At 46.6% G+C, this 20841-nt stretch overlaps 1 protein-coding gene across 2 annotated transcripts in view; it reads right to left on the reverse strand.

Annotated features, from left to right (window-relative positions):
* Nucleotides 1-20841, reverse strand: part of CAMKK2 (calcium/calmodulin dependent protein kinase kinase 2) — a 160974-nt gene that overhangs the window by 3642 nt on the left and 136491 nt on the right. For both annotated transcript variants that reach the window (XM_063964424.1, XM_063964423.1), the window contains exon 15: nt 19382-19482. In XM_063964424.1, the coding sequence (XP_063820494.1) occupies nt 19382-19482 (101 nt within the window). The remainder of the gene's footprint in view (nt 1-19381; nt 19483-20841) is intronic.

A 20841-nucleotide genomic window follows, 5' to 3' on the forward strand; every position in this document is an offset into this window, starting at 1 on the left:
CTCCCGGCGACCAGCATACCGGCGCCGGGAGCCCAACCGCCGGCTTACCGACAGTGTGGCGAGCGCAAATGAGCCCCTTGCGGGCTCGCTGCGCTCGCCGCGCTACGGGCGCCACACTATTTTATTCTCCCTCCAGGGGGGTCGTGGACCCCCACAAGGGAGAATAAGTGTCGGTATGCCGGCTGTCGGGCTCCCGGCGCCGGTATGCTGGTCGCCGGGAGCCCGACCGCCGGCATACTGAAGACCACCCATACAGTCTACTTCCTGACAGGTTTACACCTTCATCTCAATCTGAGCCATCCCAGCCACCCTGGTCACCTCCTCTTCCACTCATCTCATTGCCTAAGGCAATGAGCCGGCCCACCAGCTGGTGTCAGTGAGACACGCTGCCGCTCAGTCCGGCGGCAGCGTGTCTCAGCTGTCAGAACGAGAACAGGGAGACAGGGAGTAGAGCGCGGCTGTCGAGTGGGAGCGGCGGCGTGTAGTACTGCAAACCAGCCGCCGGTCCGTGAGCCAATCAGAGCTCGCGGACCGGCAGCCAATCAGGTGCCGCGGCTGCCGGTCCGCGAGCTCTGATTGGCTCTCGAACCGGCGGCTGGTTTGAAGTACTACACGGCGCCGCCGCTCCCACCCGACAGCCGCGCTCTCCTCCGTGTCTCACGGTAAGCAGCACGGAGGGGAGGGGGGAGGGCATCTGCATACCTGGCACTGTGGGGGCATCTGTATACCTGGCACTGTGGGGGGCATTTGTATACCTGCACTGTGGGGTCATCTGTATACCTGGCATTGTGGGGGCATCTGCATACCTGGCACTGTGGGGGCATCTGCATACCTGGCACTGTGGGGGGCATTTGTATACCTGGCACTGTGGGGGCATCTGCATACCTGGCACTGTGGGGGCATCTGTATACCTGGCACTGTGGGGGGCATTTGTATACCTGGCACTGTGGGGTCATCTGTATACCTGGCACTGTGGGGGGCATTTGTATACCTGGCACTGTGGGGGGCATTTGTATACCTGGCACTGTGGGGGCATCTGTATATCTGGCACTGTGAGGGGCATTTGTATACCTGGAACTGTGGGGGGCATTTGTATACCTGGCACTGTGGGGGCATTTGTATACCTGGCACTGTGGGGGCAATTGTGGATCTGGCACCGCACTATTGGGGGCATATGTGTATCACGTCCCATTTTAACTGGCCACACCCATTTTTTTGGCGCGTGCGCGCCTCCGGCGCGCACACACTGTACCTCTAAGGGGCAGACCTACTGGGGGGCAGGGTAATTTTTTACGTTGAGAATTTTTGTATGGCCCCCGAAGGATTTTATAAATATCCAAATGGCCCTCGGTAGAAAAAAGGTTCCCCACCCCTTGCCTAAGGTTTAGTAACAGCCAGGCATCAACCATTTGCTAAATGTAGGCTAGTAGCTGGGCAGAGATTATAGGGAAACTTTACTGCGCGGTTCAGGCTCATTGCACCTACAAGATAGCCGATAGAACAACATTACCTGACAGTCCTGAAATGTAGAAGTGGATTAATTAGACCCACCCCTCTGACCCTTCCCAGCCACTTCATGTCAGTGACACTGATCAGGGCAGTCTGGGAACAAAGGTAAAATGGGTATATTAATCCACCGATTTCGGACAGTTTGTCTACAGCATATAAAGTCGCAATTTTGTTTACGGCAACTGGTGATTGATAAAGAAATCCCAAAGTGATTTCTCTTACGTCCTAGAGGATACTGGGGTCCACATTAGTACCATGGGGTATAGACGGGTCCACTAGGAGCCATGGGCACTTTAAGAAATCAATAGTGTGGGCTGGCTCCTCCCTCTATGCCCCTCCTACCAGACTCGGTTTAAAAAATGTACCAGGAGGAGCCGGTCACGCTTTGGAGAGCTCCTGAAGAGTTTTCCACCTTTATTTTAAATGTTTTGTTTTTTTCAGTCAGGTCTGTTTTGGCAGCAGCCTGACTACTTCGTGGGATTTAAGGGGGAGAACGGCCCAACTTCCTTAGAGTTAATGATCCCGTTTCTCTGCTGACAGGACACTGAGCTCCTGAGGGAGCCATTCGCAAGCCACACCACGGCGCAGCGTACCCTCCCGCAGCACGCCGCCACCCACTAACAGAGGCTGAATACAGAAGAGTGGTGAGTACAGCGCCAGCTTCCTGGTTAGCGGGTCACCGGCAGGAATGGCGGCACAAGGGTGGGAGCGCAGCTCTGAGTACAGGCTGCGCTCTAGGGGGCTCGGAAGGCACACACTGCAGTGTGTACCACTGTGAGGGTCGTGCTGAGCCACCATTGATAGCCACACTGGCCACAACTATCTAACAGGGATTTTACCACTTGGTTGGACATTATATTACCTCAGGCCAGTATAATAAATGCAGGAAACCGCGTGTAATTTCAGGGGGCGGGGATTCACTCAGAACGGATCCTACAGCTCTCCGGCGCCATTTTCCCTCTGCAGCTCATACAGGCAGCATTCACAGGGAAGCGCAGCTCCTCCACAAGGACTCCAAGTCTCCTCAGCGGTACCTGGGGCTCTTAGTGAAGGGGGGGGGGGGAGTAGTGTTAAGACTATAAGAACTACTGAGGTCTTAGTTCTTGTGACCCAGCTAAGTTTCACTTTTGCTAAAGGAGCGCTGTGTGGCTGGCTCTGACTTCTGTGTCTCTCTGAAGACCCTGCTTACATATACTGTGTTTTCACCTGGTGTCTGTGTGTGTGTGTGGCTGTCCCTTCAAAATCATGTCCAGGGACTGTGTTTCTTGTACAGTGGAATTCTCTCATCCCCAGGGGACTCACTACCCTGTACCCAGGATAGTGCTCACTCCCAGTCCAGTGGGGCTGAACCCCCATGGTTAGCTTCCATAAAAGGGATGATTTTTAATATTTTCACTAAACTGTCTCATAATGAGGAGACACAATTCTTACGGCAGTCTATGGATGACCTGATAAATAAATATTCAGCTCACATGCCTGCGTCTCAAGCCCTCGCCATTTGCCCACAAAAGCGTACTCTGGCCCATATCATGCAGGATGATACTTATCCTGATACATCAGATCCAGAGGAGGGTGAAGTGGATGCGAGTGGGGGGATGCTGTCCTGTCACAGGGCATTCAGGCCCTCATTGAGGCTATCAGAACTGTCCTGCACATTCCTCACAGGACAGAGGAGGTAGAGGAGAAATCTTATTTTAATACTAAAAAGAAATCCTCACCTACTTTTCCCGCTTCAAAGGAACTGAATGCCTCTTTGGCTTGGGTAAACCCTGACAAGAAATTTCAGATGCCTAAAAGGTTGATTTCTTCTTTTCCCTTTCCATTAGATGATAGGAAGAAATGGGAGAACCCGCCGATTGTGGACGCATCGGTGTCCAGATAGTCTTACTGGTTCCCGGGACTGCGTCCTTAAAAGACGCTGCTGACCGCAAGATTGAGACCACTCCCAAATCATTATACACAGTGGCGGAGGTGGCCCAGAGACCCAATATTGCTTGTGCATGGATCACTAGGGCCATCGCTAAATGGTCAATTGATGGTTTACATTCCTTAACCAGGGATGATATTATTTTACTCCTACAGCATATCCAGGACTCTGCTAACTTTATGGTGGAAGCCATAAAAGAAATTGGTGTGCTCAATGCACGCACCAATGCCATGGCAGTGCCAGCACGCAAGGGATTGTGGCTACGCCAGTGGACTGCGGATGCGGACTCCAGGAAAGGAGTGGAAAATCTGGCTTTCACTGGAAAGGTCCTGTTCGGGGATAAACTGGTTAAGCTGATATCCAAGGCTACGGCGGGTAAGTCTACATACCTTCCTTCTGCAGCTACCCCGACTAGGAAAGCCTACTCTGCTCCAACTCTGCAGTTCCTTCGGACGGCTAAATTCAAGGGCAGATCCAAGGGTTCTTCTACAGCCTTCAAAGGAATTAGAAGTAAGCCCAGAAAACCCACAGCTGCAGGTTCTCAGGAACAGGCCTCAGGGTCTGCTTCCTCAAAGCCTTCAGCATGACGGTGGAACACACTGCCTGGAAGACAGGCAGGTGGGAGCCCGGTTAAGTTGTTTCTTTTTTTTCTTCTAATTTTTATTCATGGGATCACAAATGCAAACAGATACCAACAGATAGTGGTTTCAGCAGGTTACATTTACAAATATAGCATAACAGTTGCTAATTATAAAGATAACTGAAAAAACAAAACAAAAAAAATAAGAATTTACTCACCGGTAATTCTATTTCTCGTAGTCCGTAGTGGATGCTGGGAACTCCGTAAGGACCATGGGGAATAGATGGGCTCCGCAGGAGACTGGGCACTCTAAGATAGAATTAGGACTACTGGTGTGCACTGGCTCCTCCCTCTATGCCCCTCCTCCAGACCTCAGTTACGGAAACTGTGCCCGGAAGAGCTGACACTACAAGGAAAGGATTTGGAATCCCGGGTAAGACTCATACCAGCCACACCAATCACACCGTACAACTCATGATAACTATACCCAGTTAACAGTATGAATAACAACTGAGCCTCACTGAACAGATGGCTCATAACAATAACCCTTTAGTTAAGCAATAACTATATACAAGTATTGCAGACAATCCGCACTTGGGACGGGCGCCCAGCATCCACTACGGACTACGAGAAATAGAATTACCGGTGAGTAAATTCTTATTTTCTCTGACGTCCTAGTGGATGCTGGGAACTCCGTAAGGACCATGGGGATTATACCAAAGCTCCCAAATGGGCGGGAGAGTGCGGATGACTCTGCAGCACCGAATGAGCAAACTCAAGGTCCTCCTCGGCCAGGGTATCAAACTTGTAGAATTTTGCAAACGTGTTTGATCCCGACCAGGTAGCAGCTCGGCAAAGTTGTAAAGCCGAGACCCCTCGGGCAGCCGCCCAAGAAGAGCCCACCTTCCTCGTGGAATGGGCTTTTATTTATTTAGGATGTGGCAGTCCAGCCGCAGAATGTGCAAGTTGAATCGTGGAGCAGATCCAGCGAGCAATAGTCTGCTTAGAAGCAGGAGCACCCAGCTTGTTGGGTGCATGCAGCATAAACAGCGAGTCAGTCTTTCTGACTCTAGCCGTCCTGGAAACATAGATTTTCAGGGCCCGGACTACGTCCAGCAACTTGGAAGCCTCCAAGTCCCGAGTAGCCGCAGGCACCACAATAGGTTGGTTCAAATGAAACGCTGATACCACCTTAGGGAGAAATTGGTGACGAGTCCTCAATTCTGCTCTGTCCATATGGAAGATCAGATAGGGGCTTTTACAGGACAAAGCAGGCCAAAAGCATGACCACTTTCCACGTGAGATATTTTAATTCCACGGTCTGAAGTGGCTCAAACCAATGTGATTTTAGGAAATCCAACATAACGTTGAGATCCCAAGGTGCCACTGGGGGCACAAAAGGGGGCTGAATATGCAGCACTCCCTTAACAAACGTCTGAACTTCAGGCAGTGAAGCCAGTTCTTTTTGAAAGAAAATAGACAGGGCCGAAATCTGGACTTTAATGGATCCCAATTTTAGGCCCATAGTCACTCCTGACTGTAGGAAGTGCAGAAATCGACCCAGCTGAAATTCTTCTGTGGGGGCCTTCATAGCCTCACACCAAGCAACATATTTTCGCCATATGCGGTGATAATGTTTTGCTGTCACATCCTTCCTAGCTTTTATCAGCGTAGGAATGACTTCAACCGGAATGCCCTTTTCCATCAGGATCCGGCGTTCAACCGCCATGCCGTCAAACGCAGCCGCGGTAAGTCTTGGAACAGACAGGGCCCCTGCTGTAGCAGGTCCTGCCTGAGAGGCAGAGGCCAAGGGTCCTCTGAGATCATTTCTTGTAGTTCCGGGTACCAAGTCCTTCTTGGCCAATCCGGAACGATGAGTATAGTTCTTACTCCTCTCTTTCTTATTATCCTCAGCACCTTTGGTATGAGAGGAAGAGGAGGGAACACATAAACCGACTGGTACACCCACGGTGTCACTAGAGCGTCCACAGCTATCGCCTGAGGGTCCCTTGACCTGGCGCAATATCTTTTTAGCTTTTTGTTGAGGCGGGACGCCATCATGTCCACCTGTGGCCTTTCCCAACGATTTACAATCAGCTGGAAGACTTCTGGATGAAGTCCCCACTCTCCCGGGTGGCGGTCGTGCCTGCTGAGGAAGTCTGCTTCCCAGTTGTCCACTCCCGGAATGAACACTGCTGACAGTGCTATCACGTGATTTTCCGCCCATCGGAGAATCCTTGTGGCTTCTGCCATCGCCATCCTGCTTCTTGTGCCGCCCTGTCGGTTTACATGGGCGACCGCCATGATGTTGTCTGACTGAATCAGCACCGGCTGGTTTTGAAGCAGGGGTCTTGCCTGACTTAGGGCATTGTAAATGGCCCTTAGTTTCAGAATATTTATGTGTAGGGAAGCCTCCTGACTCGACCATTGTCCTTGGAAGTTTCTTCCCTGAGTGACTGCCCCCCAACCTCGGAGGCTTGCATCCGTGGTCACCAGGACCCAGTCCTGTATGCCGAATCTGCGGCCCTCGAGAAGATGAGCACTCTGCAGCCACCACAGCAGAGACACCCTGGCCCTCGGGGACAGGGTGATCAGCCGATGCATCTGAAGATGCGATCCGGACCACTTGTCTAACAGATCCCACTGAAAGATCCTTGCATGGAACCTGCCGAATGGAATTGCCTCGTAAGAAGCTACCATCTTTCCCAGGACTCGCGTGCAGTGATGCACCGACACCTGTTTTGTTTTCAGGAGGTCTCTGACCAGAGATGACAACTCCTTGGCCTTCTCCTCCGGGAGAAACACCTTCTTCTGTTCTGTGTCCAGAATCATACCCAGGAACAGCAGACGCGTCGTAGGAACCAGCTGCGACTTTGGAATATTCAGAATCCAGCCGTGCTGTTGTAGCACTTCCTGAGATAGTGCTACTCCGACCAACAACTGCTCCCTGGACCTCGCCTTTATAAGGAGATCGTCCAAGTACGGGATAATTATAACTCCCTTCTTTCGAACGAGTATCATCATTTCGGCCATTACTTTGGTAAATACCCTCTGTGCCGTGGACAGACCAAACGGCAACGTCTGGAATTGGTAATGGCAGTCCTGTACCACAAAACGGAGGTACACCTGGTGAGGTGGGTAAATGGGGACATGTAGGTAAGCATCCTTGATGTCCAGTGATACCATGTAATCCCCCTCTTCCAGGCTTGCAATAACCGCCCTGAGCGATTCCATTTTGAACTTGAACTTCCTTATATAAGTGTTCAAGGATTTCAAATTTAGAATGGGTCTCACCGAACCGTCTGGTTTCGGTACCACTAACATTGTGGAATAGTAACCCCGTCCCTGTTGAAGGAGGGGAACTTTTATTATCACCTGCTGGAGGTACAGCTTGTGAATTGCCGCCAGCACTACCTCCCTGTCCTGGGGAGTAGCTAGCAAGGCTGATTTGAGGTAACGGCGAGGGGGAGACGTCTCGAATTCCAGCTTGTATCCCTGAGATACCACTTGTAGAACCCAGGGATCCACCTGTGAGCGAACCCACCGGTCACTGAAGTTCCGGAGACGGGCCCCCAGCGCACCTGGCTCCACCAGTGGAGCCCCAGCGTCATGCGGTGGATTTAGTGGAAGCAGGGGAGGATTTTTGTTCTTGGGAACTGGCTGTATGGTGCAGCTTTTTCTCTCTACCCCTGCCTCTGGGCAGAAAGGACGCGCCTTTAACCCGCTTGCCTTTCTGGGGCCGAAAGGACTGTACCTGATAATACGGTGCTTTCTTAGGCTGTGAGGGAACCTGAGGTAAAAATGTCGACTTCCCAGCTGTTGCTGTGGAAACGAGGTCCGAGAGACCATCCCCAAACAATTCCTCACCCTTGTAAGGCAAAACCTCCATGGGCCTTTTAGAATCCGCATCACCTGTCCACTGCCGAGTCCATAATACTCTCCTGGCAGAAATGGACATTGCATTAATTCTAGATGCCAGCCGGCAAATATCCCTCTGTGCATCTCTCATATATAAGACTACGTCTTTAATATGCTCTATGGTTAGCAATATAGTGTCCCTGTCAAGGGAATCAATGTTATCCGACAGGGAATCAGACCACGCTGCTGCAGCACTGCACATCCATGCTGAAGCAATAGCAGGTCTCAGTATAGTACCTGAGTGTGTATATACAGACTTCAGGATAGCCTCCTGCTTTCTATCCGCAGGCTCCTTTAAGGCGGCCGTATCCTGAGACGGCAGTGCCACCTTTTTTGACAAGCGTGTGAGCGCTTTATTCACCCTCGGGGATGTCTCCCAACGTAACCTGTCCTATGGCGGGAAAGGGTACGCCATCAGTAACTTTTTAGAAATCACTAGTTTCTTATCGGGGGAAGCCCATGCTTCTTCACACACTTCATTCAACTCATCTGATGGGGGAAAAACCACTGGTTGCTTTTTCTCCCCAAACATAATACCCTTTTTAGTGGTACCTGGGTTAATGTCAGAAATGTGCAACACATTTTTCATTGCCGTAATCATGCAACGGATGGCCCTAGTGCAATGTACATTAGTCTCGTCCTCGTCGACACTGGAGTCAGACTCCGTGTCGACATCTGTGTCTGCCATCTGAGGTAGCGGGCGTTTTTGAGCCCCTGATGGCCTTTGAGACGCCTGGGCAGGCACTGGCTGAGAAGCCGGCTGTCCCACAGCTGTTATGTCATCGAACCTTTTATGTAAGGAGTTGACACTGTCGTGTAAAACCTTCCACATATCCATCCACTCTGGTGTCGACCCCGCAGGGGGTGACATCACACTTATCGGCACTTGCTCCGCCTCCACATAAGCCTCCTCATCAAACATGTCGACACAGCCGTACCGACACACCGCACACACACACAGGGAATGCTCTGACTGAGGACAGGACCCCACAAAGTCCTTTGGGGAGATAGAGGGAGAGTATGCCAGCACACACCACAGCGCTATATAATCAGGGATTTACACTAACACAAAGTGATTTTCCCTATAGCAGCTATACAAATACAGTTTGCGCCTAAATTTAGTGCCCCCCCTCTCTTTTTTACCCTTTGAGCCTGGAAACTGCAGGGGAGAGCCTGGGGAGCTGTCTTCCAGCGGAGCTGTGAAGAGGAAATGGCGCCAGTGTGCTGAGGGAGATAGCCCGGCCCCCTTCTCGGTGGGCTTCTCCCGCTCTTATATTAATATTATGGCAGGGGATTTTTGCACATATATAGTTTATTAGACTATATTATGTGCTGTTTGCCAATGTAAGGTACTCTAATTGCAGCCCAGGGCGCCCCCCCCCAGCGCCCTGCACCCATCAGTGACCGGAGTATGTGGTGTGCATAGGGAGCAATGGCGCACAGCTGCAGTGCTGTGCGCTACCTTAATGAAGACCGGAGTCTTCAGCCGCCGATTTCCAGGACGTTCTTCTTGCTTCTGGCTCTGCAAGGGGGACGGCGGCGCGGCTCCGGGACCGGACGACCGAGGCTGGGCTTGTGTTCGATCCCTCTGGAGGTAATGGTGTCCAGTAGCCTAGAAGCCCAAGCGAGCTGCAAGCAGGTAGGTTCGCTTCTCTCCCCTAAGTCCCTCGTAGCAGTGAGTCTGTTGCCAGCAGATCTCACTGAAAATAAAAAATCTAATAAATACTTTCTTTACTAGAAGCTCAGGAGAACCCCTAGTGTGCAACCAGCTCGAGCCGGGCACAGATTCTAACTGAGGTCTGGAGGAGGGGCATAGAGGGAGGAGCCAGTGCACACCAGTAGTCCTAATTTTTTCTTAGAGTGCCCAGTCTCCTGCGGAGCCCGTCTATTCCCCATGGTCCTTACGGAGTTCCCAGCATCCACTAGGACGTCAGAGAAAACAGTGACCCATTTTTGACCCAGAAAGCGGGTGGTATAAAATAAAAAGGCCAGTCAGCAGCATAGCTAACCGACTAACATTAAAGAGTAAGAGTAGAAGAAGGTCGAGAAGAGAGAAAGACAGAGAAGAAGAGAAAAAAGGAGAGGAATGGACAGGATAGGATAGGACAGAGTCCCCGGGAGGGTCCCATCAAATATGGTGCAGGGTATCAGAAATTAAAGTTTGAAAAGGCATGCTTGGTGGCCAGCCATGGACTCCAAATTTTCTCGAATGACTTAGGGGAGCAATTTATGATGCTAGTCATGTAGTCCATGCGGTAAACGTACCAGATACGGGCAATTATAGATTGCATGGAAGGCGGGATAGGGTTTTTCCAATCTGCAGCTACTTGACATGTTGTTGCGGATACTATATGACGTAACAATTTATTTTGAAATTTTGTTAATGTTGGTAGGCTTAAGGGGAGGAGAATGTATTTAGGGTCAGAAGGAATAGAAATCTGCAACAAACTAGAGATAAAGTTAATCACTTCCCTCCACATATGCACTATTTTAGGACATGACCACCATATGTGTAGGAAAGAGCCTTCTGCGCCGCATCCTCTCCAGCATCTATCCGACGTATCCGGGTACATTTTGCTCAAGCGAGATGGTACATAATACCATCTATATAACCGGTTAAGTTGTTTCAGTCACATTTGGGCAACGTCATGCCAGGTTCCCTGTGTCAAAGATCTTATAGCACAGGGATAAAGACTGGAGTTTCAGGAACTCCCACCTTACAGATTCTTCAAATCCGACTTACCAGCTCCTCCAGAAGCCAGTTCGACCTTACAAGCAGCAATTCAAAAACTGGTACTGACTCGGGTCATTGTTCCAGTTCCTCTTCACCTGCAAAACAAAGTGTTTTATTCCAACCTGTTTGTGGTACTGAAACCGGATGGTTCGGTAAGGCCCATTTTAAACCTCAAGTCACTGAACCCGTACTTACGGGTGTTCAAGTTCAAGATGGAGTCTCTGAGAGTGGTGATCTCAGGTCTGGAGGAGGGGGAATTCCTGGTGTCTCTCGACATCAAGGATGCGTACCTTCACATTCCGATTTGGCCGCCTCGTCAGGTGTATCTTAGGTTTGCACTGCAGGACTGTCACTTCCAGTTTCAGGGCCTGCCATTTGGCCTCTCCACGGCACCGAGAGTTTTCGCCAAGGTGATGGCAGAGATGATGTTTCTCCTCCGCAAACAGGGAGTGAACATGATACCATACCTGGACGACCTGCTGATAAAAGCGCCTTCCAGGGAGAGGTTGTTGGACAGCATTGCCCTCTCAACCAGACTTCTCTAGGAACACGGGTGGATTCTGAACCTGCCAAAATTCCACCTGGAACCTACACGGAGGCTTCCATTCCTAGGAATGATCCTGGATACAGAGGAACAAAAGGTGTTCCTTCTGTTGGAAAAGGCATTGGTAATACAGTCAATGGTGCGGGATGTCCTAAAACCAACCCGGATATTGGTGCATCTGTGCATTCGCCTTCTAGGAAAATGGTAGCCTCTTACAAGGCTCTGCAGTACGGAAGGTTTCATGCCAGGCCATTCCAGCTGGATCTGTTAGACAAATGATCCGGATCACATCTTTACATGCACCAGAGGATACGTCTGTCACCAAAAGCCAGGATTTCTCTTCTGTGGTGGCTCCAGACTTCTCACCTAACCGAGGGTCGACGGTTCGGGATTCAGAATTGGATTCTGTTAACCACAGACGCAAGCCTCAGTGGTTGGGGAGCAGTCACTCAGGGGGAACAGTTTCAAGGAAAAGGTCTTCAAGTCAGGAAGCCATTCTCCCGATCAACATTCTGGAACTAAGGGCCATATACAACGCCCTTCTACAGGCATCTCATCTTCTTCAAGATCAAGCCATTCAGGTTCAGTCGGACAATGTGATGGGCGTAACATACATAAACCGACAGGGCGGAATGAAGAGCAGAGCTGCAATGTCAGAGGTAACAAAAATTCTCCTCTGGGCAGAAAGACACGCGGTGGCGCTGTCGGTAATCTTCATTCCGGGAGTAGACAACTGGGAAGTGGACTTCTTCAGCAGACACGACCTCCATCCAGGAGAGTGGGGCCTTCACCCGCAGGTGTTCGAGTCCTTAACAAGTCGGTGGGGAATTCCACAGATAGACATGATGGCCTCTTGTCTCAACAAGAAGCTATAGCGCTATTGTTCCAGGTCGAGGGACCCACAAGCAGTGGTGGTGGACAAAAAAATCGAGAGTGTGAGAACCTTATCCAAAGCGCTTGGTATAAAACTGCAGCTGAGTCTTTTTAAAGGAAATTGCTGATCAGCCCATCAGCCATATACCATGTAGAAAAAAAAAAAAGTCCTTTAAAAAATCTCAGCGCTGTTTCTATTCCACAAGTGTATTCAATACAATATAATACCACTTTGCATCCTATTTCTAGGTATGCAGTCCAGGCAACAAAAAATTAAGATAAAACACAGTTCATTTATTCATAAAAAATCTTAAGTCAGTAAAAAAGTTTTTTCAATCAGTGACGGGTTTACATCGTTCTGATACTTCAGCACAAATATCAAATGTTAAGGAATTGTCTCACCGGACTCTCTAGACGCCAAATTGTTATACGGTTTCTACTTGTCCACCTGGTGCTTTAAAAAACTGTGTTTTATCTTAATTTTTTGTTGGCTGGACTGTATACCTAGAAATAGGATGCAAAGTGGTAATATATTGTATTGAATACACTAGTGGTGGTGGAGGCTCTGGTGACTCCATGGGTTTACCAGATGGTTTACGTGTTCCCACCTCTTCCACTAATCCCAAGAATTCTCAAGAGAATAAAAAGGGAAAAGGTTCAAGCACTTCTCATTGCTCCAGATTGGGCGAGAAGGGCCTGGTATGCGGATCTACTGGAGTTGCTCCTGGAGGACCCGTGGCCTCTACCTCTGTGAGAGGATCTTCTGCTACAGGGGCCGTTCATCTATCAAGACTTACTGCGGCTACGTTTGACAGCATGGAAGTTGAACGTCAGATTTTAGCCCAGAAAGGCATTCCGAACAAGGTTATTCCTACCCTGATGCAAACTAGGAAAGGGGTAACGTCTAAACATTACCACCGTATTTGGAAAAAATATGTCTCGTGGTGTGAAAACAGGAAAATTCCTGCAGTGGAATTTCAACTGGGACGTTTTCTCCATTTTCTACATTCGGGTGTGGATATGGGCCTACGTTTGGGCTCCTTGAAAGTCCAGATTTCAGACTTGTCCATCTTCTTCCAGAAACAACTGGCTTCCCTCCCTGAGGTTCAGACATTCTTGAAGGGTGTTCTGCACATCCAACCGCCCTTCGTGCCTCCCACGGCACCTTGGGATCTTAACGTGGTGTTGCAGTTTCTGCAATCGGACTGGTTTGAACCTTTACAGGAGGTTGACATTAAGTTTCTTATGTGGAAAACTGTTACACGGTTAAAGAATGAACCAAACCTGGCGCTGTGATTTACACAAATGTTTTGAAGCTGCTCTCTATGGGGCTATTGGTATATATGCCCCAATTATAAAACACAAAAAAAGAGAAAACCAAGAGAGCGCTAGTTCACATTTGATGTGGATATTTTATTTATATTAAATGAAAAAAAGTTATAAGAAATTTATTATTTTTCTAGCAATGTTTAAAACATTTCAACTTATTGCCGGCCGGCAGAAACACTCTCACCACATAAATAAATAATAATAACTCTAAAACAGGACAATTCCCTTTCTTAAAAAAGAACAATTTGCATGAGTCCTATAATTACAACTATTTAGATAATAATCAGTGAATGCTTCACAATTTTTCTCATAAATTGTATGTGTATTAGTTTTAACCATGGATGAAATACTAGTCACATATTTTAAGCAAGGTCTCTCCAGAAAATTGAAACCTGTATTAAGTTGCTTTTTGAAATCTTGCTACAATGTAACAGTTCACGTGTCAAAATTGTGAAGAAATGCTGAAGATATTCCTGGGTATATTTATGAAACAGTGAAACGACATTCGAATAAGCTGTAATGATTAATGGCAATTGCTTTCACTGGTAATTATTTGCTCTTAGATGGACATGCTTGTTAAGCCAATATACTTCCACAGATGTTTGAGCCAGTGATACGTATCATGTACTGAAAGTATAGAATGAATGTTTTTGTCATGCAAATGTCTCTGAAGCAATCACCGTGCGTGTGATAGTGCTCCCGGCTGATTGACTCACCGATCACCTGTTGGATATGGGACTTGAATTTCTCATCTATCCACGGCAGCAGACAGTTCGTCCTCCCGGCCTTTGATGGTATTCACTTATACCTTTAGCCTTATCCGGAGTCCGTGAGTTCAAGCTGGTAGTGGTTTTCCCTTCTCAGGTGGTGTCGGTTCACACCGATCAGCTGGTGTGAGTTCCTACGTATGGATTCCTCCGCTACCTGTGCGGGCAATGATAGACAGACGCGTTTCTCCGCCTACTCCTCAATATCGGCAGCTTCCTCAGTGTCACATGCTGTATGTGTGAACCGACACCACCTGAGAAGGGAAAACCACTACCAGCTTGAACTCACGGACTCCGGATAAGGCTAAAGGTATAAGTGAATACCATCAAAGGCCGGGAGGACGAACTGTCTGCTGCCGTGGATAGATGAGAAATTCAAGTCCCATATCCAACAGGTGATCGGTGAGTCAATCAGCCGGGAGCACTATCACACGCACGGTGATTGCTTCAGAGACATTTGCATGACAAAAACATTCATTCTATACTTTCAGTACATGATACGTATCACTGGCTCAAACATCTGTGGAAGTATATTGGCTTAACAAGCATGTCCATCTAAGAGCAAATAATTACCAGTGAAAGCAATTGCCATTAATCATTACAGCTTATTCGAATGTCGTTTCACTGTTTCATAAATATACCCAGGAATATCTTCAGCATTTCTTCACAATTTTGACACGTGAACTGTTACATTGTAGCAAGATTTCAAAAAGCAACTTAATACAGGTTTCAATTTTCTGGAGAGACCTTGCTTAAAATATGTGACTAGTATTTCATCCATGGTTAAAACTAATACACATACAATTTATGAGAAAAATTGTGAAGCATTCACTGATTATTATCTAAATAGTTGTAATTATAGGACTCATGCAAATTGTTCTTTTTTAAGAAAGGGAATTGTCCTGTTTTAGAGTTATTATTATTTATTTATGTGGTGAGAGTGTTTCTGCCGGCCGGCAATAAGTTGAAATGTTTTAAACATTGCTAGAAAAATAATAAATTTCTTATAACTTTTTTTCATTTAATATAAATAAAATATCCACATCAAATGTGAACTAGCGCTCTCTTGGTTTTCTCTTTTTTTGTGTTACACGGTTAGCCTTGGCTTACGCAAGGCGTGTGTCCGAACCGGGGGCGTTGTCTCACAAAAGCCCCTATTTGGTTTTTTATGAGGATAGAGCTGAACTCAGAACTCGTCAGCAATGACATTAAGTTTTGATTGGTTTGTGTGACCACGTGACTCCACAATAATTTTGATAGGGAGTTACGTCACACCTATGTTCCGATCATGTGACCCTATGTCCAGAATTGAAAGTACAATCACATTATGATTATTTTGGTTTAATAAACAGAATATATACAATTTTTTGTCTATTTAAGTAACGATGCCACACATATTCTAACACAAATCACTGACTAACTATTTAGTTCGTTTTACAGATATATATATTTATCGAGCTGGGCTGCTTATGATAAGCTGACCCAATCATGTGAAAAGAACCTGTATATTTATAAATATTTTAATTTCTTTTTGATTTATTTGATATTTTGTACTTTTGATTACTTGTGATTTATGTTAAGACTGTCTTCTGTTGGACGAAATTGTTAACTATTTTAGACTGCTTTTGAATAAATACCTATTCATTCACCTGTGCTGCCTTACAAAATTAAGGAGGTATAAATATAGCAGCCGGGAGTTACACACAACGATCTGCTCCTGACAAAGGTGTAGGCTTTGCTACACAGAAACGCGTTGAGCTTTCTATTGGACAATGGGGGTCATTCCGAGTTGTTCGCTCGTTGCCGATTTTAGCAACGGAGCGATTACGGCAAAAATGCGCATGCGCATGGTACGCAGTGCGCATGCGGTTAGTATTTTAGCACAAAACTTAGTAGATTTACTCACGTCCGAACGAAGATATTTCATCATTGAAGTGATCGGAGTGTGATTGACAGGAAGTGGGTGTTTCTGGGCGGAAACTGGCCGTTTTCTGGGAGTGTGCGAAAAAACGCAGGCGTGCCAGGAAAAAACGCGGGAGTGTCTGGAGAAACGGGGGAGTGGCTGGCCGAACGCAGGGCGTGTTTGTGACGTCAAACCAGGAGCAAAACGGGCTCAGCTGATCGCAGTGTAGGAGTAAGTCTCGAGCTTCTCAGAAACTGCTAAGAAATTTCTATTCGCAATTCTGCTAAGCTAAGATACACTCCCAGAGGGCAGCGGCCTAGCGTGTGCAATGCTGCTAAAATCTGCTAGCGAGCGAACAACTCGAAATGACCCCCGATATTCCACACTGCATCTATGGACTGATAAACCGGACCAGCTTATACCTGAGAAACTGATAACCATCAGAAGTACTAAGGAGATTATCTATCCATCAGCAGTCTGCAAGCAGCTTCCTGCAAATAGGACTAAATGGACACTCATCTCCAGCTAAAACGTCTTCTCACGACTTGCTGGGTAATATACCGGAAAAATACTACCAATTAACTTATGTGAAATTAAGACCGGCATTTAATTTCAGAGAGACTGACTTGCCATATCCTCTATAAATTAATATGAGGATCTGAAATTTCCTGTCCATAGACTCACCTGTATATATTTTTATATTATCAGAACATACTGCTATAGTCCAATAATACTATATTAATTGATATCTTATTGCTTTTATTTAATTGTTTTAATAAATTGTTTAAATTTCAAATGCAGTATATATGTATCTAATTTTACCCTGAAACCACAAGTGCTGTTTATTTGCCTCTACAATTTTTATAGGAGCATTACACACTCCTCTAACAGCTGCTGATTATTTTCTTTTTGGTATTGTGGTTCCAGTGCTAACTGACAAATCTGCTACCTCAAAGTCCCTGGATGTTGTGAGGGCTTTGAAGATCTACGTGAAGAGGATAGCTCGTCACAGAAAATCTGACTCGCTGTTTGTTCTCTATGATCCCAAGAAAATTGATTGCCCTGCTTCAAAGCAGTCTATTGCTCGCTGGATCGGGCTCACTATCCAGCATGCTTATTCATCGGCAGGATTGCCAGTTCCTAAAGTACAGGCCCACTCTACTAGGTCAGTGGGTTCTTCTTGGGCGGCGGCCTACGGTGTCTTGGCTTTACAGCTCTGCCGAGCAGCTTCTTGGTCAGGATTGAACACGTTTGCTAAGTTCTACAAGTTCGATACTTTGGCCTCTGAGGACCTTCAGTTTGGTCAATCAGTTCTGCAGGAACCTCAGCACTCTCCCACCCAGTTTGGGAGCTTTGGTACATCCCCATGGTACTAATGTGGACCCCAGTATCCTCTAGGGCGTAAGAGAAAATAGGATTTTAATTACCTGCCGGTAAATCCTTTTCTCGTAGTCCATAGAGGATACTGGGCGCCCGCCCGGTGCTTCGTTTTTCTGCACTGTTACTTGGTTAAGTATTATTGTTGGTTCAGCCGTTGCTGTTCCTGTTCAAGTTTGGTTAGCATGGCTTTGCTCTTGTTTGTGTGTGCTGGTTCAAATCTCACCGCTGTTCAGTTAAATCCTTCTCTTGAAGTATGTCCGTCTCCTCGGGCACTGTTTCTAGACTGAGTCTGGTAGGAGGGGCATAGAGGGAGGAGCCAGCCCACACTATTGATTTCTTTAGGTGCACATGGCTCCTAGTGGACCCATCTATACCCCATGGTACTAATGTGGACCCCAGTATCCTCTACGTACTGCGAAAAAATTATTTACTGGTAGATGATAAATCCTATTTTATTGTTTCCACACTATGGCATATTGATGTTATGCTATGCACTGTTTGATCAGAGTTCAGCCTGTATATATACAGAAATAGCATGCATGAACGGCTGTACTGTCATATAGAATTATTATTGAATGACAGGTCAGTTACAGTAAAGAGGAGGCCTAGCCACACACACTCCTATGGTATTATATGTCTATTTAATTTAATCTGTATGATTTTTCCATGGCTGCTGGGGCCAGTGTACAAGCTTCAATATTTATATTTAGGTTGGGGTGGTCAAAATGGGATGCAGTCATTTAATCAACATACACTGCTGACAGTCATGATGTCAACAGTGGTGAAATGTCGACAGCCAATACTTCAACATGCTCAGGGGGAGGTTAGGGTTAGGCTGTGGGGTGGTGTTACAGTTTGGTACTTGGGAGAGGGTTAATGATTAGGAGGAGAACACTGGATGTGCGGCTAGCTAGATGCACAGATTTTTCCTAGCAGCTCCTGAGGCTGCCAGGGATAATCGGCAATAAGTTTCCCCTGTGGGGCTCAATGCCTGGGGCAGCAAGCTTTAATTAAACTGAATGTGCCCCTGTATATATAAGAATTGGGAATACGGAGTTTAATAATATAATTAAGTTTGCACTGCTCTGTGATAATTAGCTCCTATATAAACATTACAGTCAATAGCAAAAGTCACAGTATAAAATGTATATTTGGAGAATTTAGACACTGTGGGCATAGCCAGTGATGTCACAGTAGCTCAAGGAATTGCTTTTTGACCTGCATCACATCCCAGGAGGACACTGTCCTAAAAATGAGGTAAGGGCTTCCGCTGTGGAGCAGCCAGGTAACACAGAGCTATGGCGGATAGTCAGGGTAAGGCTGAACAGTATATGTTACTTTCATGGTCCATACTGAACACTTACACTTTGGGGATTAGTGGACACATAGGGGGCCATTAATTATTTATTGGATTTAGATCTGATAAATAGAATTTATTAGCGCCGCTATTTGCCGAATGTATTGAAAATCACATGCATGGACAGGGGCTCTGAGAGGAGTCTGTCCCTGTCAGTGTGTAAAGTAAAGTGACTGGATCAGAGACCACTTTACTTTATGATGCGGGACCTTGGGCGGCCTACTGCCCATGCAAGGTTATCAGACCGGCCTACTAGGCATGTGTGAGTCGCAATTACTGGGGAGGTAATAGATTACACTTACTAGCCCATCTTAAGATGCCGTTAGGTAACAGGGCTGGAATGGTAAATCTCACAATATAGCAGCCCTCACAGAATACTATGGGGGCTGCTATTGCAATCTCATATATCTCCTTAAATAGGCCCCTTAATCTGTAAGCGGTATATGCAGTACTTTATTGCAGAGGTGTAGCACTGTAGTGGTGTGTCCAGTGATGCATATGCAATAACAGACTACAATAAATAATAATAGATTACAATTAATATTCCAAATGCTACTTACGCCTGTAGATTTCCAGGAGAGGACATAGACCGTTCCTCTTTTCTGCTCCATTCAAATGGATTTCCAAAAGAGCGCTTCCGAAGCATGGTCTTCACCAAGATCTGGGAAGAAGAATGCTGGACGTAATCTCTAATGATGGCTGTCACTGACTTATCACTCACTCTGGCAATAGTAACACTTTTAAAGCTCAATAGAACTTATTTCACTAATAAACAAAGTACATTCCAACAGGACTAAATGAAACTTGTAATTTTGTGTAAATATTTTTTTGTTGAATTTGTCAACTGCTACTATATAAAGCCAGAAAGTGTTCAATTGTTATGTGCGCCCTCCCACGCCCAATCATCTGTCTAAACTGATGCGGCAATAGTCAATTGTTTCAGTTTTTTGCACTTGTCGCGTCCGAAATCACCAGGTTTAGCTAAACCCGGCTACAGTACAGCACGCTACAAGGAAAATGCTGTTTGGGCGCCCAAAAGAATGACTTTTTGGCGATTTCTACTCACCACCACAGAGGAGTGCGAGCATAAATAATGAGAGCCCGATTGGAGCAACAATTGAGTAGCTCATAACTGCTGGATTCCCCCAAATAATCTCAATGAGCTTGCTCTTTGTAAAACACACTAAGAGCATATCCAAGGAGAATAAGCACCGTAGATGAATGGAACAACATGCTCTAATGCATCATGAAGAGAACATGCTGCATTCTCAAATCAGTGTAAAGCAGTGGAGCGAACTATGCCACTGACTAAGACATCATTTAATGGTGTTTTCATGTACTGACAGGCATGGCACAACAAAGAACAAACACATACAGTATGGCCTGAGACTTTGAATTAAATGTTTAATTGTAACCGTTGTACAGACACTAAAAATGTGTCTATGTGCTTTCTTTTCTGCAGCTACAGTATATTCTGAATCAATTTTGGATTTAAATGCAGCCACCATCTTCAATGTATATACTTACATCAGGGATATGGGGTATGCAAAGACAATCCTCCTGAAAGTTGCATATTAAAGATATGGGCAAGTCAAAGTCGCCATCACTGTACTGATCTTACACGTGAATGACCCAAACCTGCTTTTCCAAGTGCTAGTAGGTGCTATTATAAGATATGGTCAACTCCAAGCAAGAGCATTAGTTTTGAACAAAATTATTTTACGCAATTCGTATTCTTACATGGCAGGAACTAAAATTCAGCTCTAAATACACACTTACCAATCGTCTACCCGATGTGTCGTGCCTGACATCACAACTAGGCAGGCATTTAAATGTGCCCGCCCAGTTGAGATGCCCAGTTGTGCCCGCCCAGTTGAGATGCCCAGTTGTGCCCGCCCAGCTGAGATGTCAGGCTTGCATAAGCTGCCAGATGGTGACTGAGTGATCCGATGCTGCATCCTAGGATGCATGTCGGAACATTACTGCAGCAAGGAGGCATCTGCTTGTAATAGATGCCTCC

Source organism: Pseudophryne corroboree, chromosome 1 (genome assembly GCF_028390025.1).
Source record: "Pseudophryne corroboree isolate aPseCor3 chromosome 1, aPseCor3.hap2, whole genome shotgun sequence".
Classification (NCBI taxonomy): domain Eukaryota; kingdom Metazoa; phylum Chordata; class Amphibia; order Anura; family Myobatrachidae; genus Pseudophryne; species Pseudophryne corroboree.